Source organism: Dicentrarchus labrax, unplaced genomic scaffold, assembly GCF_905237075.1.
Source record: "Dicentrarchus labrax unplaced genomic scaffold, dlabrax2021, whole genome shotgun sequence".
NCBI lineage: Eukaryota > Metazoa > Chordata > Actinopteri > Moronidae > Dicentrarchus > Dicentrarchus labrax.
Genome location: NW_026136713.1, coordinates 29,041,644 through 29,056,451, shown reverse-complemented (window position 1 = coordinate 29,056,451; position 14,808 = coordinate 29,041,644). Strand labels below are relative to the sequence as shown.

General features: G+C 40.9%; 1 protein-coding gene across 3 annotated transcripts; it reads right to left on the bottom strand.

Annotated features, from left to right (window-relative positions):
* Positions 1-702: 702 nt before the first annotated feature.
* Positions 703-13,321, bottom strand: tlx2 (T cell leukemia homeobox 2). 3 transcript variants are annotated; one of them, XM_051420458.1, is made up of 5 exons: positions 12,096-13,321; positions 5,256-5,468; positions 4,329-4,566; positions 1,373-1,553; positions 703-841 (listed from the first exon to the last, which is right to left on the bottom strand). In XM_051420458.1, exons 1-5 carry the CDS (start codon positions 12,601-12,603, stop codon positions 830-832), a joined length of 1,152 nt encoding a protein of 383 aa, XP_051276418.1. In that variant the 5' UTR covers positions 12,604-13,321; the 3' UTR covers positions 703-829. The 3 variants fall into 3 exon arrangements, with proteins under 3 accessions (XP_051276418.1, XP_051276417.1, XP_051276419.1); XM_051420457.1 differs by having other exon boundaries at positions 703-1,553; XM_051420459.1 differs by lacking the exon at positions 5,256-5,468 and having other exon boundaries at positions 703-1,553.
* Positions 13,322-14,808: the final 1,487 nt, after the last annotated feature.

The following is a 14,808-nucleotide window of genomic DNA, read 5'->3' as shown; positions in this document are numbered from 1 at the left end:
GAGAATCCCTGGAATGTAACAAAAACACAAACAAAAACCTGACGGCTGCATTTCAAATGTTCACTTGGCAGCTGCACAACTTTCTCTTTCTCTCATTCTAATTTGAGCTGGCATCAGTTTTCAAACCTTTATTTATCCAGGGAGGGTTTTGCTGAGCACGCTTGCTTGTTTTTCGGCAACGCCCTCCTTCACACTCACACCTGGGAGCTGTAGTCATCAGTTTTTATGGAGAGAAAAAAGGTATTGCGCTGTCCTTCTGATACGGTTCGACGGTATCTTACCTTTGGGTGGTTTGAAACTTTAATGTGTAATCATAGCTGACTCCCATGAGGCTAACTAGCTCACTAAAATCATAAAGTATTATTGCATGGTTTTCATAATGGTGACAAACAACAAACAGGCCGTGAGCAAGAGGACCCAGCGAGACAAAGAGAGGGAAGAAAAACAGAGAGGTTTGTCATCTTTTTCAAAAAGTCACAATATCATTTAATATAAAACACCTTTAAATTGAACATAATGAGGAATTCGTCATCAGGAGTTCCACCAATCCACTACCACTTGAACACTGCAGTCCACCTCCACGGCAGCTGACTTCAATGGTACTTCCGAGTGCACACAGAAAAGGGTTGAAACATGCATTTACTACATTGTACAAAGTCAAAAGCGAAAAAACAGGAGGTCTTTTTTTTGCCACCTTTGGCAGAGAGTCTCTGCTGCCTCGTGAGGGGATCCAGAGGCAAAAAGGGGGGTACAGTCTTGATAGTTGGGCATGTACAGAGGTGTCCATTTGTTTCCCGGCACTTAAGGATAAAGTGCCCTCTTCTCTCTTTTAGACCGTCAGCTGAAGGGAAAGCGGAAACTTGGTGTAAGGCAGGAAAATGACTCAACATACTTCAGATATTTAAGATAACAGTTGTAGGCTTGCTTAATTGTGACAAACAGCAATGTCAGTGCGGCTCCTGTGCTGTGAATCCGCATACAGTGTTTTGCGGGTCTTGGCAGTAACAGAGAGCTAACTCTCTACACACGCTGCTGGTAATGATATCAATGTTTGAGGAAGCACAATGTCCATTCAATTCGTTATTTTATTTTTTCCAAAGCAAGCATTATTCTCCCGTATCTATGACAATCCCATAATGGTGCCGCGTTTTTGAACGTCAGACACGTCAGCAATAGACTGAAGAGATTCCTCCCTTATGTCCACTGTGACGACACTTTGATAAACACATCATTCCCAGCTTTGTCCCTCCCTCTGTCTCTCTCTCCCTCCCTCCTTCACTTCTCCTCCTCTTCTACGCACACACACACACACACACACACACACACACACACACGCTCACACTACAGATGCCACAGAGGTGACGGAGGTCACCTTATTGTCATCTGCCCAGGGCTGCAGGTTCTGCAGGGCGTAGAGGGAGGAGTTGTGCAGGCAGAGCGGGTCCGGCTGCAGGGGCTGGCTCAACGTCTTCTGGAAAGCTTCCTGCTGAAGCTGCAGCATCAGTCGGTTGGCCTGCTGCCTCTCGGCCTCCCTCTCTTCCGCAGTCTGTCTCCTGGGTGGATGGTGGAGACAAAAGGGGAACAGAGGAAGATATAAGACCTATATAATGTTTCATTCTTATAGGGCACGGGGACACAAGATTGACTAATAGCACAGCAGTGTTCACAATGAATTGTTCCATATTCTCATAAAGAAGCAATATAAATTTCTTTGTTGAATAGTGGTTCCCAACCTGGAGGTCAGGAATCTACAAGGGGTTGTTAAGTTAGATCTGAGGGGTGTGAGATATATATTTTAGGAAAGCAGAAAAACATTCTGCTACAAAAATTATGGTTATATTTTTAAGATTTCTTTCTTGATTGATGACTTAAGATCCACACATCTAAAAAAAAAAAAAAAGTAGTGTAGTAAATGTAGTGTATAAAATAGATTTAGCTTAGCTTTGTTGTAAACCATGCATGAAAGGATATCAGTCTGATGATGTACTGTAGCTCCTCTTAAAAAAACATTAATAAATAAATGATTACGAGCAAAATAATAACACTGTAATACAAGCTGCAGCATCCTGTATCTGGAAATAGAAAGAATACCAGCTGGAAACTGGATTTCCATTGTTTTTCATGACATTTTCTTTGGCAGCTGGTTGTGTAAGCAGTCAAAAGGCAGGGAAAGTCAAAGACTAAAGAAATCAGGAAGCAAAGCGGTGAAAAGAAAAGCAACACAGTTATTGGTGTGTCTGGAAATTTGCAAATGAAACCTGTTCATTTTCAAATGGGCTATGTCTACTGAACACCTGTGCCAGCAACTTCAGCTTCAGGCCAGATGACAGCTGATCAGGATGAGTGACAGGTGTTAGAGTGGGAACGTGACTAATGGAGGGGGAGGAGGTACAGAAAACTTCCTGCCTCAAGGTGAAACCTAACATCTGTTTTGTTTTTCTGTTCAGAACAGCATATGTTAACAGTAACATATTGTGTCAGAGGCTGTGTTGAGGGGTAGCACCGATGAATGTATTTTTTGATACATCCTTTTAATGGAAAAGTTGCCGTGTTCATATTGGAAAGTATCTTTTTAGTGATCAGTATACTTTGAGTTAGCAGGATGAAATAAAGCAAAGTGAGCCGAGAAGATAAATACATGAGAGGAGGGAAAAATATGCAAATGTTTTAAGAATTTGTGGAAGTCACAAATTGTGCTGCCGTTGTGGTCTACAGAGTAGATGAAATACTGCCTTTGTTTATCATTTTTTCCCTCTCTTGAGTTGAAGTTTCTTTCATATTCAAACAGATTCTTCTGACAGATTCTTTCATGGTAATGAGGACCTTCTATCCTCTGTATGTGTTAACTTTAGCCAAGAAATGATCTGAACAGTCCTCATCAGCAATGCAGATTAATGCACAATGAAGAATTTTCTTATCTATTTTGAAATCATGATGGTCTTACTAATAACCCGAACCATAATAAATAAATAATTGCCGTCAAAATCGACAATGAAATGCAAATCACGAGCGGAAACACACCTCTGAAACGCTCTTTCATGCACACCAACCTCCATCCATTAGCCACACATTATTGTTAACAGAATTATCATAATCTGATTCCCCGGCTGTTGATTTGATCATCCTCTTGTTACTAGCGTAGTCGTCACGCAAAGACATCCCTCATGCTCATCCTATCGGGTGCACACTACAGGGAAATGACATAAATCTCAACAAAACTAGGAAATCAGAAAAACCAGTTAAGCCAATTCCCTTGTTACTTGTGACATGCTGCTCAGTCTTACATTTAGTTTGGTGGCGTTTATCTTAAGCTAATTTACATCTTATCATGGAAAATGGGTCTTGGTTTTTCACTGCCATTGGATGGTTTTTTTTTCTTCTTAAATAAATGCACCTCTGTTACGGTATTATCAGGACTCATGTAACCAGTGTCATTTATTGAAGACAAACAAGCTGATAAAGTAATTATTAAATGTTAATCAGCCTAAGAAAAATACATTTGTAAGTGTTTTCTATGAGTAGTAAATACAAAACCTATTCTAAAAAGCTTTAGGATCATTTAAACATTAAAACCCTAAAAGGTCATTAGCTGTTCGTAATGTGCTTTTGAAATATGTGTCCTGTCCCTTTAACTACGGGCAGGGCTTCATAATTTGATTTCCTACTCATTTACCTCCAAATGGCTATAAACAACAGTTAGAATGAAGTGAAGGAGTGTGTGTGTGTGTGTGTGTGTGTGTGTGTGTGTGTGTGTGTGTGTGTGTGTGTGTGTGTGTGTGTGTGTATTTTTCTGTCTATGGACTTGGCAGTCAATTCCTCCTGTGAGTGTTTCAGTATTGCTTTGGACAGCAGGTTTCTAAAAGGCCTTTCAGGAGGCTCAGGAGTAATTGTGCTTGGTCAAGTGAACTGGCCTTGACTGGCAGCTAGGCTAAGCAAAATAGGTGTTGTGTTGTACAACGTCTCGAAAGCTTCAGCCGGCGGGCCATTTTACTCGTGTTTGAAGTAAAACACCGGTAAGCATTTTGGATCCAAGAGCAACACACAGACACACTCAGCGCTGCTGATTTATGGCATAAGAAAAATTGGAAGGAGTGGCTCTTCTGAGTGAACATCCTGCCCTCATAAAGACAAACAGCTTCTGGAAAATCCACCACAGGCTCTTGTTTTGCTCAGATAGATCATGAGGGAGAAGAAATGAGCAAAACATGGCACGTGGAAGAGAGAATTATGATGCTTCAGCTTTACTATTGTCTACTTTCACACCAGTAAAAGACACTGAACTGCATCAGATAACACTACATGAAGGAACACCCCTGCTGCAATCTTACCGCCATTTTGTCCGTCTGTTCTGAAACCAGGTCTTGACTTGTGCATCTGTCATCTTCAGGGCCTTGGCCAAGGTGGCGCGCTCAGCCGACGCCAGATACTTCTGCCGATGGAAGCGTTTCTCCAGCTCGCAGATCTGCACCCGACTGAAGGAGGTGCGAGGCTTTTTCCTCTTGGGCGGCGTTCGGTTCTGATATGGGTGGCCGATACGACGGGTGACAGAGAAGGGTGAGAGGGCAGCTGAAAAGGGCAAAAAATGAGAGAGGATTTATAGAGATTTTGTTTGATGATTCTTAAGCATTTCACTGGAGCTCTGAACATCAAGCAAGTGATTCTTTAAAAAGGAAATCCATGTTAGCGTTAGCAGTAAGGTTGATGTAAGTAATTGAGGTGTTTGGACTTTAAGGGTTCAAGATTAATAACTGTTAGTGTAAGCAGTTATTTCCATTTCTAAACTGGAATGATCTGTGCTTCTGAAATTTAAACTTATTTCCCTTGAGGTTTTTTTGTATACGCTCAACACAATTTTGTTTTCCCGTCCTTGAGTAGATAAAATGATTGTCCATTTTGTCTTAACTCTGGAAAAGCCAGTGTGTTTGGGGAGTCTAAGAGAAGGCCCAGAAGCTGCCAATTGAAGAAGATAAATGTAATTACAACTAATATTCCGCTGCCAGATTCTGAAAACCAAACAGCACACTGGGTTGTACAGAAAGGAAGTACAAGGAAAAGTCATTTAGAAAGCCGGGATATGCAGCATCAGTTCCAAAAGCTATTCAAGAAAAGATATCGCTAACAACTGGCAGTAAATTGTGTTCCTACTGTAAAACTATGGCAATGAGTCAAGATCAAGATTTTTTTTTTTTTACATTTTTACACACAAAGACATATCTACATTGCACACAAGAGGGGGGGAGGAGGGGGTGACTCACCTGGGCAAGCCCCCTTTGAGAAAGGATAGTCTGCTAGAAGGCCATTGCCGTCTCGCAGGTGAGCGAGCTCGGGGTAATAGCATTTGGCTAATGTCTCCACAGTGCTCCAGACGGGGACCCTGCCGATGTCACCCTTGGGGAGAGGACAGAGGGACCCGGCAGGCCCCGGCCCCCCTGTGGCCTCTCCGACTCGGCTCTCCTCTCCCTGCTCCCCTAAAGGAAAGGGAGACACAGTAAGGTCCCACATCTGGAGCACAGCAGCAGCAGCAGCCGCTGTGCAGGCGCCGACGCACAGCAGCTTAATCACATGAAGGAAGTCTGAATGATGAGCTGGGTCTACTTTAATATCATTTACTGCTAGTCTCTTAAGTTAGCATTTGGAAAGGTTTAGCTACAAAATGAGATATCTGCCATTTAGAAAAATAAGTGACAACTGGCAGGTTTACAAAGATAAATCGAGCACATACTGGTAATATTTACCTACTAGTAAGTGCCATTCACAGACTTTCTAGCTTGCACAGTACATTTTTTGTAATTTGGGGTCAACTTTTGCCATCAGAAAAATCAAATGTAAAAATTTTCATACAAACATTCAGCATTTGTTATTAAAACTCCAAACAGTGACATTACATGGTTGATTATACACAATTACACAACTTTCAATCATTTCTGCAGAATTATAGACCACCTATATTTTACAGATGTTGAATTTGAGGCATATATTTATTCTTTGAAATAAATCAAATGTATATGTATTGACCGGACTGTTTTGAGTCTTCTTAACTGCTATGTCATTCAAAAATATGAACACACTTTATATTATTCTTCCATCTGTGCCTCACTGCCTGGTGGTTCACTTTCACATATCACTGTATCTGGGTATTAATAACAACTTATCTTCTGCATCATAAAATATCTATGAATCCTGTCTATTTTGTCAGCCATGGGTAAACAGAAGATCGATAAATGTAATGAGATCGTTTTTGGCCATAGATCCACTCCCCAGCCACATTCTCATTTTGAGGCGGAATGGAAATCAACCGTAGAAAAAAAAGACTAGTTTCTGTCTCTTTCTCTCCCTCTCCCTGTATCTTTGTGTCATTCCTCCCCAGCAAGCTGTTTTGCCTCCTGTCTTACAGGGTGTTTATTTGTTTTTGTTTTGTCAGGAAAGCTCACCAGAAGCCAAAATGAATATGAAAACATCTGCATAGGTGTCCCCCCGAGGGCCACGTGCTTCTGCTGCAATGCTCGCAGAGTTTCAGCGACCTGAAAAATTCATTTGCCACACAGACGATGACAATTTGGATGGAAAATGGAACATGAAGCTATTACGCGCTCGGCAGTCATTTCCAGGGAGCTGCCGACGTCCCCTGATGGTGCTGAACACGAGTGGCAAATTGAGGCGTATGCGAGCAAATGATTTGTAAAATAAAGATGAATAGCTGCAATGTGCTGTTACAGTAGGTCACATAAAGTTAACATTACCTGAGTGTAAATTAGCAATGCAGATTTAGTGCCTGAAATGAAAACTCACTGCCTTTTTATTGTGTTTTGTATTGGATTTATAGTGACCATGTCTTCTTTTTCTTCCTTTAATTATTATTTTTAATCTCCTATGGTAATATTCCTATAATATTATTATCAGGTTTCACATTATGTGTTGCTCTGATGCTCAATAGTAGTATAAATGGTAATTGTATCCCTCTAATATTCCTTCTGGGACGTAGACAGGCATCTATGGTATTTAATCATGAGTTTATGGTGACAAATTTCCCATGATGTTTCTGATATTTCTATAAGGTCCTCACAGTACACTGTAGCACCTCTGTGGCCCTTAATAGTGAGTTTATAGTGACATTATTGCGTTAATCGTATGCCTTTAAACCTCACATGATTTCCAGTCTTATTCTTAAGGTGACTTTTCTGTGATGTTTCTAATTTAAAGCTTGTAATTGGTCCTTTTAGGTTGGAGTCTCATTGCCCAAAACTATGTGTGGCCTTACGGGTCACATGCTGAGAGCGAGCAGGCCTGTTGTTGCTCCCAGCGGCAGGTCTGGCTAAATAATACTGCATTAGATGGCTATTTCAGGCCATCTGTGGGCTAACTAATGGACCAGGCACATACAAGCACGTTCAGAGGCAACCCAAGTGGAACACAACATGTAGCATGGAGGCTTTGGACCTGCCAACTGCAGAAAAGCTTTGCCTTACAGTGTTCAGAACGGCGATAAAGATACGATACTGTGGAAGCATCAGTCATGCTTCATGTTTTGACTGAAGGTGTAAGGCTAAGACCGTTCAGGGATCAGATATGCCTTCAGATTTATCCATTGCTGTTATTAATAGGACTGTAAGATACAGTATAAGCTTGTGGGCTCCTTAAAGCACAAAATCAGCTGGATTTTGAACTAACATCAAATTAAAAGACTGTCCCCGCTCAGCTGCATCAGTCCTAAATTCCATGAATGAAAATAATCCATAACAACCCTGTATTCTTGTCTAAGTATATCAAGCCAGTGTGGGCTTAAGTGTTACACAGTGTGTTTATACTGACCTTTCACTGCGGTATTATAAAGGTAAAGTGTCTACTTACATAAAGAGTATCAATCTATTTAAAAAATACATTTCTCAAAATTCTAACAGTTATCAGACTAATGTGAGAATTAAACACATTAAAAGGTAAAGATGTGGATATTTCTGTACAGATTTTAAATCCCTTCCTAAACCCCCAAAACATTTAATATATAATCTTACATGAACCCTCACAATGTTTTTGGTATCCTCCAAAATTATTTCCACTATGTGAAGAATAATTAGCCAATAACATTAAACTGGACTGCCTGGAAAACACTTCAACTTTATATATTTTTTAAAAAAGAGAGAAAATCCTGTTCCCATAAAAAAAGAGAAAAGAAAGAAAAAGAAATGTTGCAAAAACAAAACCTGACTTTTTCTCCCCCTTCCTCAGATGAAAAAGCAAATGGGCGAGAATACTAAATCTGCTGCCTGGGTAATACAATTTAGCATAAGCATATCAAAAAATAAAATGCTACCATGGAGAATATGTTTCCCATAATAAAACCATCTATACTTAATAACACTTCTCCGTGACAGCGCCTCTCTTCCCCACTGCGGATATTACCTTTGTAGCAATCTAATAAATATATCCGTGAAGGATTCTAACGGGGATATTGAAATATAACATGAACACATATTGCTATTTATTACACTATACAGGGACAAAAAGCAGGGACACAGTCTTCTGTCACACCGACAATCAGGGCAGCGTGGAAAGGCAGCAGCGGCTTCAGCACGGAAATAAACCCCTATTTTTCTGCTCTGACTGCCATTAACACACACAGAGATTAACTGCAGCCAAAAAGGCTTTAATTATGTTTTTTATTGGTGCTGCGTGGCTTATAGAGCTACACATCCTGTATTATGTGTCTGTTTATTGTCAGGATGCCCAGACGATCCACATTATTATTATTATTATTATTATTATTATTATTATTATTATTATATTATTATTATTATATTAGCAGTGTTAGTGTTCAAGAACAACTTTTAAATTATGGATTCGTGTCTGGACGTCGTATATTTACGCATTTTTCTATTAATTTAAAGTGTCTACATTATGGCTTTATGGTTTTACACTTTACAAACACTTTCTGGACATTTGTTTTTTTTTTCAATTTTTTACAAATATGAATTAATTCTCCTGAATTATAACAGCTAGGCCACTACTGTTTTCTGTTTTTGTTTTGTTTTTGTTCGTTTTGTGTTTTTATGGCACCCAAATGGTTGGCGACCTTTGAGCAGATTTAAAAAAGGCTTAAATAAAAATAAATCTTAAATCAAGTCACCTTTTTTTTTTTGCGGAATGACACAAAAAAAACGCTGCTGTAGCCAAAATACCACCACCACCACCACCACCACTCGTACAACAACAACTACTACTACTATAATAAAAATAAAATAATAATAATAATAATAATGCCGTCAGATTTGTGGTGGAATTTGGGATAGCATAATGAAAAATGAAAAGGTCTGTGTTTATAAAGCCAGAGTAAACGCAGAGAGGAGTTGGTGATCAACATAAAGCCAGTAAACGGGTCTTATTTTCTAGAGATGGATTGAATGATTCCTCAACACCCCAAAGCCTAATCCTCGGCGTCAGCCTGATACAACTGCTCGTGATTTATAACGTGAATTTGGGGCCATGAGGGCGCGCGCCAAGGTGAAAAATGAGAGATGTCTATTGTGCAGTTAAACAGGTTTCGTTTACATCCCTGCAAAAAAAAAAAAAAAGAGAGAAAATCCTCCCACGGCTGCCAGAGCTGAAGCCTTTGGCAACATGTTTGGCTGTTTAAAGCTGCACGAGGCCGTTTTTCTCCTCTGGTTTCAACTTGAAAAAGTGGAGAGAAAAACAAGAGACAGAGAGAAACATTTAAAATGCTCCTCTGCCCATCAGGATAGACGATAGTCCATCTGATTTACAGCCTTTTATAGGAAACAGAGCAGGCTAAATCTGGACAGCGTGTGCCTGTGTGTGTGTGTGTGTGTGTGTGTGTGTGTGTGTGTGTGTGTGTGTGTGTGTGTGTGTGTGTGTGTGCTGCTGCTGCTGCCGATCTTTGGCTGATCAATACAGTGGAAAGATATAAGCTGCGAAATAATTACAGCGACACAAAGCTGAGAGAAATTAAACGAGAGGCCCTCTGTGACTATGAGTAGAATTGATAAGCCTATTTACACTGTATCTTTTTGCAGTTGACATATCGTCCCCCAGTATTTAATAATTAATCAGGTAGAAAGAACGGAATAGTGAATATTTAATGCGTGGAGAGGTGTGTGTGTGTGTGTGTGGGGGGGGTGTTGCGCGAATCCATGATGTTCTTCATTTTCATCTTCATAAGGATGAGGTCATGAGAAGGAAAAAAAAAGAAAAATGAAAAAAGAAAGCAGTGGAACCACCTCCTAAAACTAAATGAATTCAGGGAATAATAGTCCTATAAAGTCTAATTTCAGAGCATATTTTCACTCAAGAACTTCCAGAATAATTGTTTTAATTGCATTTTAATTTATGCTATAGTAATACCGTCTCCCTTTAACAGGAATGCTTCATTTGACATCACTGCTCACTGAAACACACACTGGGTTGAAAGCTACCAGTGTGGAGGCAATACAGCACCGACGCAATACTGGGTTGACTTGACCCCCAGTACCAAAGGGGAGTTCTGGCCCATTGTCGGTGTTATTTTTATATTACTGTTGGGTTAGTGGATCAAAACAACCCTTCTGTGGGCTGCTTTTCTCCCCACTGGTGCTGGGTAAAATTAACACAGTAGTGCAACGGTGCAGTGTTTTTTTTGTGTGTGTGTATATAAAAATAAATTAGTAACTAATTAAAAACCTTTTTTGTGTCTGAAGCCGTAAAGGCCTCCTTTTGATTTAAACGGAATTATTATTTGTTTTTACAGGTGAGAAACAAAGGCATATGAATGATTATATAACTATATAATGATAGAGTGCATATAAACTGTGCAGGACGGCGTTTGAAGCGAAGACAAAACGTTATCATGTGAGCAGCAAGGTAAGAATTCATCTGGGATTATGTAACGCAGATTATTTGCACTGTGGACAGCAGTGGAGCTGGATTTACTTGTGAAAAAGCATTCTAGCTTTTAAATGTGTTTGTATTATTAAAAAGAAATGAGTCACTTGTTATGTTTTTATGTGTGTTATCTTCAAAGAATCGGAAAAAGAAAGCCTAAAGGTTATTAAATCCAAAAATAAACTCTAAATCTACCTAGAGTCTGCAGGGCTGCTATTGCTTTTTATTATTGTATTACTGCTGCGTCATGGTTACTAATTGCAGCACGGCAAAAGAAAAGCAAATATCAGTTGCTGATTTTTTATTTTCCTCCAAATTCCCAATCTTAGAGAGGAAGAAACGGAGCAGTTTAATCCATGTGAGACGTTTGTAAAGAATCTGGGCTGACAAAGACCTCAGTCTGACCTCCTGAAGTCCAGTGAAAGTGAAACAAATGAAGAGTTTACTACATGTTACTATGCAGATTAAATGTTGAGAGCTACACATAATTGAGGCATTGCATTAAGGGAATATGTGTCATATATATGTAAAAACAATTCCACACTACATGGTGAATGCACAATAATAATGATAATGATAAAAAATAATAATAATAATAATAATAATAATAATAATAATAATAATAATAATAACCTGTTATTATCCACTGATTTTAACCTGCCATATGTTATTACTATTATGACTCATCTTCCTGTTTTCTCAACTGGCTCAGAGACGAAAAAAAAAAAATCATTCATCCTCATGAAAAGACGGGGAACGTCGTTATCCGTCATCCGCTGTAAATGGAGAGTGATGGTCCAATACTGATTCATCAGCATGTCCATGTCAATTTCTCCTCTCGTTTATCAGACTGCCCTTCCAGCGTAATAAAACTGACTCTGTGTGTGTGCGTGTGTGTGTATTTATATATATATATATATATATGTACAATTGTTTAAAGATTACAACCTAAAGATGAAATCAGCTGCACTCTGTCGAGCTATTAGGGCCCACTTCCGCCTGCACACCGTTCAGGGCCAGCTTTAACACAAATGTAAAAATAAAAATAAAAAAAAGAGGAAAAAAAAGAAATCACATCTCACACCTGTAAGGCCATGAGGAAGATATATGGTGATGCTACTGCTCTTTGAAACGCAGGTGAAGGTGCATGAAGGCACTCTGTAGAGAATACAGTCCCCCTGGCCTACATCTGTTAAATCACACTACAGGTGTTAAACTCTCTTTACCTGTTAATCTGTCCTTGGCAAACCTCCTACTGCTCTCCATCCACGGGAAGGTGAAGTTCGACGCATTTCCCATCCCCATCCCGGGCACTGAAGGGATGCCGTGTCCGATGCCCGGCGGATGCGTCGAAGGGGGCGGATGCGGCGCAGCGGCGGCGGCGGCAGGCGGAGGCGGCATGGGTCTGTGCGCCGGCACCCGGATCACCCCGCCGGCGCCGCCCGAGTTCACGTTAACGTTCATGTTCATGCTGACGTTCATGTTCATGTTGACGTTGTAGGAGCCGGCCAGACCCGCCGCCGCCGCCATGGAGCAGGCCGGGTTGTAGACGCTGTTGTACCCGTTGCTGTAGACGTTGGAGGCCAGCGCGTAATCCGGGTCGCCGGTCCGGTTGGGCAGCATGCAGCCGCTGGACTGGTCCGAGCTGTTGAGGATCTGGTCGATGCCGAAGCTGATGGGCTCATGCTGCTGCTGGTGCGTTTGGTTCACCTCCTCGATGCCGGTGTGCTCCATAATTGTTGTTTTGTTGTTTTTGTTTTTTTTTATCGGTGATGTGTTTTTGCTCTCTCAGCGCGCGGATATATTTTTGTCATATAGTAAGTGACGCCTTGGGGAATGAAATGTTTGAATGTGTGCTGCACTATTGGGCTGTTTTCTGTTTTCAAGCATCGACACGGGCCTGTTCTACTCCCAGGAAACCAACAACGTGTCCAGCGCTATCCAAAATCTTGCCATCATTTTTGTCCAGCAGTGGGGTCGGGTGTTCCCTAAATTAAATGCCTATCCATCGGGCTAATAAGAAGAAACGTATCCATCTTTAACAGTGTGTTCTTTTCCCAGCGAACTACACATTAAGGCAGCCTAACATCAAGGGGGGAAAAAAACAATCGAAGATGCCAAATGGTTATCCTGAGTACTTACAGACAAAAATCCTTGCTCTTTTTTTTTTTGGAGGAGGCAGTTCTCTGGAGAGGCTCGATGCGCTTTGTTCGCCTGCTCTGGCAGAGGCGATCCATACGCAGAGGGCACGGTAGTGTACCCAAGCCCGTCGCGTCAAAATAAAGCAACAGACAAAACAAAACAAAGCCAAAAGAGGCGAAAACGAGGCGCCGACCTCGCAGGCGTGGATATTAATTGGAGGTGAGCGCGAAAGACGGCTCTGTTGTGCTGAATGGTGAAGTGCGTTTCAGCAGGTGAGACAACCCTCTGCGTAAAAGCTGCCATTCGGTCATCCAGCCGAACCTCCCTCCCTCCATCTCTCTTTCCCTCCCTCCTTCCCTCCCTCCCCTGCTCTCCCTCCTCCTCGGTAGGGCAGTTGTTTTGCTCGGATGTCTTAAAGAAGCCGCAGCTTTCTGTATTTTCTCTGCTATTAAACGGGGGGGTTTGTGCCTTTTAGTGGCGCTGAAGGCTCGGGTCAAGCGGTGTCCAAACCAGTTTCGCGTCTACACGTTAGAAAATACTAAAGTAAATCATTGCATTCATTCATTCGAGATCAATCATTGAGAGAATGCAGTCAGAAAAAGAAAGATGTTCCTCCTGGTGTCAGAAAGATGGATTTTAACGAGAATAAGAGGACATTTTAGTTTTTTCCCCACTTTTATTAATTAGGCTAATTGTTGTTGGGTTTTTACTATAAGTGTGTCACTGTAAATATTCAGTTCATTTAGATATTTTTCATATTATGTGGGCTCTTTTGTGGAGATTTGATTAAACATGTTTAAATGTAAAGCCCTAAGTGATGCAATAGCCTTTACATTGGGGCCCCTGGAGAATCCCCTATGATAGGAGTTTCTTTGGGAACTACATGAGAAGGCCCCTGGTCTGCAGCACTTCGTTTTTCGAGGCAGCAATCAAACATGGCTGTTAACAATCACCATGTCTTTTTTTTTTCTGTGCAATTAAACCAGCCACACATTTACCCACGAAGGACCCGCAGAACTTATCCAATTGACCGCTGGAGTACCCCAGTTGAGGCACCACCAGTATTCGGATCGATATGCCTTATGAGCACTGACCCTTATTTCTAAAGGCAGGTTACATCAGCACACTATGTCCTATCCGAGAGGCAACAAATACTGGACCAGATATATGTGCGATATATGTGTGTGCTGAGGCAATAATCTGTTGCACTGTTACACACAATGAAGCCATAAATCCTCTGATATTGACGGGAAGCGTGCAGACTAGTATAGGCCTGATTTAAAGCCACTGATAGGCCCACTCCAACGTGCATTATCACAAAGTAATGAAATGTAAACCGACCGTAAGCGATATTTAGCCTGTATGGGGAAACAGCATACAGACCCAGGAGTCAAATAACAGACAGACAGACAGATAGATAGATAGATAGATAGATAGATAGATAGATAGATAGATAGATAGATAGATAGATAGATAGACAGACAGGCAGGCAGGCAGGCAGGCAGGCAGATAGATAGATAGATAGATAGATAGATAGATAGATAGATAGATAGATAGATAGATAGATAATTAAACAAAATAAAAAGCAATAAATAGCAGCTGGAGTCACATCATGAAGCTTTGCTGATTTGCACAAATTATTTAACCTTTCTCCGCCCGAAGCGACGGCGCGGATCGCCGGGGTCTCAATTCAATAAAAATGAGAAATGGCTCATAATAAAACCGCGACACGGGGAAAAACGAATTTAATATATCACCGTTTTATTACGCACTTATTTCACTTTCCGTGCGAATAAA

What these genes read in the sequence shown, in the direction of transcription:
- tlx2 (XM_051420457.1), bottom strand. Translation starts at nt 12,603, where the DNA reads ATGGAGCACACCGGCATCGAGGAGGTGAACCAAACGCACCAGCAGCAG. An exon ending in CTCAAAGGGGGCTTGCCCAG is followed by an intron (nt 4,567 to 5,255) that starts GTGAGTCACCCC and finishes TGCCCTTTTCAG; the next exon opens with CTGCCCTCTCACCCTTCTCT. An exon ending in AACAGACGGACAAAATGGCG is followed by an intron (nt 1,554 to 4,328) that starts GTAAGATTGCAG and finishes CCATCCACCCAG; the next exon opens with GAGACAGACTGCGGAAGAGA.